At 35.1% G+C, this 9,660-nt stretch overlaps 1 protein-coding gene across 1 annotated transcript; it reads left to right on the forward strand.

Annotated features, from left to right (window-relative positions):
* Positions 1–2,420: 2,420 nt before the first annotated feature.
* LOC120349207 (polypeptide N-acetylgalactosaminyltransferase 2-like) lies at positions 2,421–6,346 on the forward strand (the record flags this gene model as incomplete). Its single annotated transcript, XM_039419173.1, has 2 exons — positions 2,421–2,542; positions 6,191–6,346. Coding segments are annotated over 2 exons (278 nt in total), but the record flags the coding sequence as incomplete, so codon positions are not given.
* Between the last annotated feature and the right edge of the window lie 3,314 nt (positions 6,347–9,660).

Genomic DNA, 9,660 nt, shown 5'->3' on the forward strand with positions numbered 1-9,660 from the left:
ATTCTTGAGAAAAATGGCGGATAATGACTAAAAATCCATGTTTTTCACCGTTTTCTCGAAAACGGCTCTAACGATTTTCTTCAATTCATACCATGGATAGATATTCATAAGCACTATCAACTGGCATGAGTCTCATTTCGGGAAAATTCCATGAGCTCCGTAATATTCTTGAGAAAAATGGCGGATAATGACCAAAAAACCAGGGTTTTCAAGGTTTTCTCGAAAATGGCTTTAACGATTTTCTTCAAATTTAAATCATGGATATATATCATAAGCCCTATCAAATGACATGAGTTTTTTTCTTGAGAATTGCAGGAGCTCCGTAATATTCTTGAGAAAAATGGCGGATAATTACTAAAAAACCTGTTTTTTTCACGATTTCTCAAAAATAACTTGACCGATTTTTTTCAAATTCATACCCTGTATAGTTATATCAGCTCTATCAACTGGCATGAGTTTCCTTTCTGGGAAACCAATGGGGGGGTCCACCCCATCCTTGGGAAATGGACTTAGTAACCTCCTTCTCGTGCATGAGGTAGGTAGGTAGCGCAGTTCATAAAAAGAACACATAGTCGAGTATTTCATTGTAGAACAGCTGTTTTGACGACTTTAAAAAATGACGACTAAAAAATCATCGAATTTCACATCACACAAAGAAAAAGTACTTTGAAAACCATTATATATACACCATATACAGAAGTCGATCGTAGTTTCAAAATGAGCAAGGAAAGTTGTGTGAGTGTACCACACACAGATTTTTTTTTTATTGATGCATTTCATGTATTCAATTCATATGCAATAAATGTATGCATTCATTAAAGTGATTGAGGAAGGACAACAGGCACAGCTCAGAACTGTTGCTCCCCCCGGATTTTGATTAACGTACTTGTCCAAAAAGTAGTAGGTGATGTTCCTTCCACTTTATAAATATGTGTCCAATTCTCTCTCTCAGTGGAAACACTTAATGTTGGGATAATTTTTCAATTAATTTAATTATACAGAGTGAGATTAATTATACAGATACAGATTTGGGTTTTGATTATAAATAACATATAGGTTTATACAGAGTGAGTCATATGTATGGGAACCCTTCAATAAGTTGGAGACTGTGTAGATATAAGCTGTAACTTTCAGGATAAGTTATTGTGGAATCCTCTACCTTTTGACATACAACTAAATTCAACCCCTCATAAGGGGATAACTTAGGGTTTGTTACTCGAATATTTTAATGTAAACACCCATTAAGTGGTACAATAATTTTAAAAGCCTTTTGAAACAGAGAGATGGCTTCAATAAAAATTCTCTATGATATACATGTGTTCAAAATGGCTTGTATACAATCATTTCTTTGAAAACTAAAACCTCAATCAGCTGCTATTTTGGATACAAGTATCATAGAACATTTTTATTGATGTCATCTTTCTTGTTCAAAAAGGCCTTTAAAATTATCATAGAGAAAACAATACAGTAAATAGATATCCACCGTTATAGGACTTTATGTCGCAACTTTTACTGTTATCTCAAGCGATAGTCCACGTGGTTCTTTCCTGTGAAGCTGTGTGACGACTGTAGTCTCTCATACTGTGCCGTTTATAACTCTCACCACCCCAACAAAACAGTAAAATCAACAATAATCGACAGTTATCGGCTTTGAGATAAGTAAAAGTTGCAACTAAACGACCTATACCATGGGATATCTATTTACGCTATTGTTTCTCTATGAAATTATGTACCACACAATGGTTTTTTTACATTAAAAATATTTTAATATTTAGTTACACTCCCTCATTTCTTTAAAAACTGAAACTTCAATCAGCCGCCATTTTGGATACAAGTATCATAGAGCATTTTTAATGTTGCCACCTTTTTTGTATCAAAAAGGCCTTTAAAATGATGTACCACACAATTTTTGTTTACATTCAAAATATATGAGTAAAAACCCTAAGTCATCCCTTATAAGGGGTTGGAATTCAGTTGCACGTCAAAAGGTAGAGTATTTGACCACTAACTTATCCTGAGAGGTACAGTATTATTATTATCTACACGGTAGATATTTCATTCATATTACTGTTATTAGTTGTTATACTTCTGAATGATTGCTAAGTTACTTATTTGAATTTATGTTATGTATCTCATATTTATATTTATATTTGTCTTGTTATTTTTGTTCATCTGTTACATTGTATTCTTTTGCAATTGGTGTATACCGTTGGAAGTGTGATAATAAATAAATAAATAAATAAATAACGGTTCCAACTTATTGAGGGAATTCCATACATATGACTCACTCTGTATGTACTGTATTTGTACTGTATCTCTAGATGTAATGGAATTAGCATGGATAAGTTATACATTTTCAATGTTTTGTCTGAACTAGTGATACTTCGTTTCCCGTTTCCATTGAGGAAATTGTGTTGCAGGTCTGATGAGGTCCAGAGTGAAAGGCGCAGACGCGGCCACTGCATCAGTGCTCACCTTTCTCGACAGTCATGTTGAGTGCAACAAAAACTGGCTGGAGCCGTTGCTAGAAAGAATAGCTGAGGTATTTTTCTATTACTACTTTTTCCAGACCAGTACACATCCGAGCTTATTCTTATCTCTTGAAGCTATCCAATAGTCCAGTCAACGAATGATTATAGAGGGAAAAGTTTGGAACACAATTTTCCAACCCAACAGCTCTTTTAGGATAGTTAGAGATTAACATATCAAAAGTCCTCACCCTACCCCCTGTGCTAAGGGGTGGGGGTGATTTGAAAGTACCATTTTTTTTATTCACGCAATATCTCGGAAACTATGCATTTTATGAACATTTGTGTTCTATACAAAATTGAAGCTTAAACAATTACCTACAAGTTTTGTCCTCTACATTTTTCCAATATCTCTCATAGTTTCTGAGATATCCGCTCTTGAAGGTTAGACATTTAAAATAAAACACTTCTGCCTCCAATTTTTTCATCTTTTCGGCCTTATAATTTTTGAATGATTGGTGAAAAAAATCATTGCTGATTATGAGCTGATAGAGTATCAAATTATCTTCAATTTGATGCATATTCTCACTTTTTTTGCATTTCCCTACGACTGTTGCAGCAGTTTTAGTGTTGAGTGTGAAATTTTCTGATCAGCAACAATAGATCAGTTGACAATGAAATTTGGAGGGAATGTTTGGAACACAATTTTCGACTTTGCAGCTTTGATGAGACTAGTTTGGGGGTGAACATATCAAAAATCCCAATCTCTACATCTGCCTGGACTACAAGTCAAAGATTATTTTATTTATTTATCCATTTGTACATAATCACTTGACATTAGATGATATTGGACGAGGAAACCATAATTTTAAATATTCATAATGGGCTGAGTGAATAAGAGCTACAGTGAGGTCCACGTTAATGGCAGTGTTTGATTAGCAATGGTATTGCTATCCTTGTCTATCATTCAACAAAGCGGATAGCGCTATCTTTTCTCTCTTTGCTCTGTTGCCAGATCGTCTTTAACAATTTAGAATTAATAAAATTAATTAACAAATTTTTCATCTTAATTATAAAATTCATTATGAAAGTATTGAAAAATATAATTTCTGGATGATAAAATATAATTGATTATTTTAACCGAGAATGAACTGTAAATATTACATCAATAACCTGTTTCAGCTACCGTTTTATAGACGGCATTGACAAGACAGAGGATCGGCAACGTTGTCTCCTATCTTTCTCCACTGTCATTATAACGTGGACCTCACTATAGTCAAGGCTACAGTAACTATATTACCCACAGTATGGCCATTGGATTTTTTTCCCGTCGCCACCATGAAGATTCCAAATATTTGAATTTTACAATAGAGCTTATATGGGATTATAAGTAAAATCGCTTGCTTCTACTTATTAAAGTATATTTTTGTAATTATTAACTTCGATATAATTCCTTTCATGTTTTTTTCTATATTCCCATATAGTTTTGGAACTTGAAATAGTAAAACGTAGATAATAGCGAGTGAAAATGAAAGGTAGTAACGTAACCTGAAAGCTGAATTCCAAAAAAAACCATAAAACTTTGAAATGTGTCATGATATTGTAATAATTTTGTTCCATTGACAAATATAAAGTTCTCATATCTATTTCTAGAAGCATGATGGAATTCTCACCTTAATAGATTCCATAACATTTAAATAGTTTGTTTTATTCAGCCAATAAGTCTGACGTGAATATTGTAAAGCACAAAATTGAATATAAACTCTGGAAGAGCCAGTTATTCTAGCCATAGTACTACTTGATGAATTTAATACACATGTGAGAAATTGAAAAATAACACACATAACCATTATTGTTCATATTTAGTGATATTTCTAATCTTAACCACTACTCGTGGTAATGCAACTCGAAAATCATATGCTACTAACATATTGTTATGGGTAGGGTACCTACTCAGTACTGAAGAGAATCAATCAGAGAGTCAAGACGTCTCTAATCAGCACTTAATCTGGTTAAATATTTCATAAAATGTTATATTCAATTTAGCACAAAATATTTTGAAATTGGATTTTTGAAGTTTGATCCAATAAATGGGATGAGGAATACACATAATTGAAATTTTCTTTCTACTATTATAGATCACTAGTTCCCAATAAGTTGTCCGCGAAAGCTCTAGAAGTGGTCCGCGAGGAGTCCGAGGAAGGAAAATTGATGTTTTAAGTTTTATTAGTGTTTTTTAAAGTTATCTTTTTTGTCTCTATTAAAGTATAATCAATTTCTCTTCGAAAATGATATATCAAACTCATCTAAGTTCATAATATGTTTCCAATCGGTAAAATAAGTGATAGTTCCAAATTTCTAATGCTATAAGATAGGACTGAAAGTTTGTTTGGACTCTTAATGGCGGATTTGTACAATGTGACCGAGCTAACCAATCAGAAGCGTGACAGTCAATGGCCATACTGTGGGTAATATAGTTACTGTAGTCAAGGCTATCATTAAGAGCCAGTTTTCGAGCTCGGGGTTTAGCTAAGTCCCAGACTTTAAACAGCTGGAGTCAGAAAATTGGCTTTCCAAACGGGGCGTAGTCGAGTTTTTATGACAATATTTATTTTCTCATTTCTATAATAATTGGAAACATTTTCCCTTGATGAAATTAAACATTACTAAATAATTCAAATAGCTGAAACTTTACATATTTTTCTTTATTTTATTTTGTGTTCAATTTTCTAGTTTATCGAAATTTAATTCAAACGTGACTATAACAATGACTGCGACTACGCCCCGTTTTGGAAAACCAATTTTCTGACTCCAGCTGTTTGAAGTCTAGGACTTAGCTAAATCCCGAGCTCGGAAACCGGCCCTAAGGGTTTTTTGAGGCTTTTACTAGGTTTTGAGTGGATAAAGTCCATAGTAAACAGTAGGGGGCCTAGCATGCTCTCAGTGACCTTGAACTTTCCCCGAGAAAAGATAAATTGGCACTATATTTTACATAATATTGAGCGATTACTAGAGAGGAAAAAATCAATACAACATTATAATAAAACAGGATCTCTTCTTCTTCTCTTCTTCTTCTTCCTCTTCTTCTTCTTCTTCTTCTTCTTCTTCTTCTTCTTCTTCTTCTTCTTCTTCTTCTTCTTCTTCTTCTTCTTCTTCTTCTTCTTCTTCTTCTTCTTCTTCTTCTCTTCTTCTTCTTCTTCTTCTCCTCTTCTTCCTCTTCTTCCTCTTCTTCCTCTTCTTCCTCTTCTTCCTCTTCTTCTTCTTCTTCTTCAGGTACCTTCTCCATTACGGAGGTTGGCTACCATCATGGCAATTCTAACTCTGTTAACTGCTGCTCAGAGGAGGTCCTATGACTTGCAGTTGAATGGATTACAAGGAACTAAATCTGTAATTCCAAAGCTTGTGATTGAATTGAAAGAGGAATTGAAATCTTCATACCCTGGTTGAATTGAAGAGGAATTGAAATATTCATACCCTGGTTGAATTGAAAGAGGATTGAAATCCTCATACCCTGGCTGAATTGAAAGAGGAATTGAACCTTCATACCCTGGTTGAATTGAAAGAGAATTGAAATCTTCATACCCTGGTTGAATTGAAAGAGGAATTGAAATCTTCATACGCTGACACCTTTCCAAATATCTTGATAAAAAATGATGAAATATTCATATTAATATCGGTTTCTTTTAGAATCTGTAAATAAAATATGATGAATTATTTTCCAGGATCCGACAAGAGTCGTATGCCCGATTATTGACGTGATAAGTATGGACACATTCCATTACATAGGCGCATCAGCTGATCTCAGAGGTGGTTTCGATTGGAACCTGGTGTTCAAATGGGAGTACCTGTCCCCTGGAGCGCAGTTACCGCCAGTCTGATCCCACCGCTCCCATCAGTATTACAGACAACAACTAATTCAAAAGTCAATTCCACGTCGTGGAAGTTGACCGAGCGTCATTGTTTCCGAAATCGATTATCATCACGAGCCAACTTCATTCTCCGCAAAGAATAAAAAATTGTGAAGATGTCGATGTTTTTGAGGAGTTGAAAGTTTTTTTGATGCTCGGAGTATTCTATACCACAGAAGAGTTTGGGTGTAGAGAGGGTTCCTTTGTGTGATTTTTTCTTCTTTTTTGTATGTATTATGAATTATTGACAATTCCATAGCCACCTCTAATACAAGGCTGCGGCCTACGATGTTGCAACGTCGCAGTGTAGGCCTAGAATCTAATACATGATTGGTGATGAAGATTTAATAAATACCAGCTGATCTTTTCCACCAATCATGTATTAGATTGTAGGCCTACACTGCGACGTTGCAACATCGTAGGCCGCGGCCTTGTATTAGAGTGGCTATGACAATTCCATACTCTTATTAGAGTCTCTAGGGAAGCTTAAAAAACAAACAAACAAATGACCAAGTTTCAATGTCTAGAAATGGAAAATGTGACCTCAAATATGTAACTAAGTGAAAATCGAATATTGCATTCATAAACTAACATCTGTATAACCAATGTTACAATAGAAGAGTATCAATACCTGATGGTTTGCTATACTTTATCTTTTTGCTATAAGCTCTATCCTTTTCCAACTGCACACCTCGGCCAATCGTGTGTTGACGATGAAGAGAGAATATCTTTGTTTGTCATTAGACTTTTATGAGATTCACATTATAAAGTAAAAACTTAGCATTGGTTTGCATCTTTACTATCCTTGTCTGTCATTAGACAAAGCAGAAAGCGCTATCCTTCCCTACCTCTACTCTGTTGCCAAATTGTTTGTTGACTGTGAAGAAATACAATCCTTGTCTGTCATCAGACAAAGCAGATAGATCTATCCTCTTCTCCCTCCGCATTGTTGACAAATTGTTTGTTGACTATCAATAACCTAGCAAACTACCAAAACATTTTATATCAATTATGAACTTTATGATTAGGCCTATAGAAAATGTGAAGAATTTTACACTTCACATTCATATTTGATAAGAAAATATTTTTTTTCTACAACTGCGCGTAACGAAAGATTTACACACTCAATTCTCCTCGTAAAACAGCTTATTCCTGAAGAGAATCTACTTTTTTCGCTCGCTAAACCATCCGCGCATGTGCAGTAGATTTACTTTACGCTCCCAAATCATTCGCGCATGCGCAGAAGAGTTCTTTACGCTCCCTAATCAGCTGATTGTAAGTAGCTCGCCAAAAGGTCAGATCTTAACCTAAAAAGTCGGTAATTGTAACTCCGCCGATATAAGTAATTTAACAGGTTTGGGCAGTTGTAGAAAAAATTTTGTATGTAATTCGCGCTTAATGCTTCTTTATCGCTCTTGCAAAATTATCACGCTCCGCTTCGCGTCGCGTGATATCTGTTTTGCGCGAGCGATAAAGTCGCGCATTACGCTCTTAATACATAAATAGCTATTCTTGACGAATGAAATATATTTGAGATAAGTTGTTCATTATCAAAAGAATCAGCAATTTAGTTAATATCAGATCAGATATACTGGAATAGTTTTAATCACAGTCATCTAAAACCTACTTGAACCACACAGAGCCCCTACACACTTCCCGACCAGACCTCAGACCAAGACCGTTTGGCAAACGGCAAACCGTCTGGGACGCTCTACACAATCCAAGACCAGATCTCAGACCAGACAAGCATGAAGGAGAATACCTTATGAATATCACTATTCGAGTTCACTATTTAAATTGGCTAGAACATTTATATGAAATCTATACTTATAAAATCTGGTGTGGCGCACTCACACAACTTTCCTTGCCGTTATGAAAATTGATCGACTGACGCTAGTGTTCCCGAGCATCGCAAGTCTACTATTCAAAGATTTGAGCCAGCTGGTGACAGGACAATAACGCTGTAGACACACGAGGTCTGCTATCACTTGATTTAATAGAATCAACAGTTGCCAACAGTTTTCAATTGAATAATCACATTTTCTCGAATTTTGAGCTTATTTTCAATTTTAGGTGAAAATGCTACTTGAAACTAATTGTAGAGATTTTTATGCTCAATCTTTTCCACTTGAATTTTCTTGTTCAAATTGTATCTGAAGCCTGATAATTGGGAATCTAAAATCAAACTTTGCATAGATGGGGCGGCTCCTGAAATTTTTACCTATATGGGACTTTTGGCAGTTGATAGAACTCATCAATGACAATTTTAGGTATAAATTTGATCGAAATCGTTGAAGCCGTTTTTGAGAAAATCGCGTAAAACCCTGTTTTCGACAACATTTTCGCCATTTCATCCGCCATCTTGAATTGCATTTGATCGAATTTGTTCGTGTCGGATCCTTATAGTGTAAGGACCTTAAGTTTCAAATTTCAAGTCAATCCGTCAATTGGGAGATGAGACATCGTGTACACAGACGCACATACACTCATACACACACACACACACACACACACACATACACACAACACACACACATATATATATATATATATATATATATATATATATATATATATATATATATATATATATATAGATCAATACCCAAAAACCACTTTTTGGACTCAGGGGACATTAAACACGTATAGAAATTTGGAAATTGGGAAATTGGGTTACCTTAGTTTTTTCGGAAAGCATACTTTCCTTACCTATGGTAATAGGGTAATGAAAGTAAAATTCCTATCTGACTCACGGACTTACTCACTCACTCACTCACTGATCACAATTTCTGAAAAACTACTGGATGGATTGCAAGAAAACTTGGAGTATAGCTTTCTTATAGGTCCTGGGTGCCCACTAAGAAATCTTTTGACGATATTTCACTCTAGCAGGCCGGCAGACGGTCTGAAAATCATTAATTGGTCTGAAGACAGCCAATTCTAATTGTTTGAATTATGAATGAATGAGAAATTAGAGAATGAATGAATATTGAGCAAATATGCTTGAATAAGTCATTTATAGTTGGATTCACGTTATAACATCATATGAATGATAAGACTACAGGTTGCCGATTCTCTGTTACCACCGCCTTCTATATTAAGCCGCCTACACACTTCCAGACTATTCCAAAGACTCAGACTGTTTGTGGTCTGGTCTGGAAGTGTGTAGGCGGCTTATATACAAGGCTGTGGTAACAGAGAATCGGCAACCTGTAGTCTTATCATTCATATTGACGTTATAACGTGAATCCAACTATAAATGACTTATTCAAGCATATTTGCTC

Source organism: Nilaparvata lugens, unplaced genomic scaffold, assembly GCF_014356525.2.
Source record: "Nilaparvata lugens isolate BPH unplaced genomic scaffold, ASM1435652v1 scaffold8713, whole genome shotgun sequence".
NCBI classification, from domain to species: domain Eukaryota; kingdom Metazoa; phylum Arthropoda; class Insecta; order Hemiptera; family Delphacidae; genus Nilaparvata; species Nilaparvata lugens.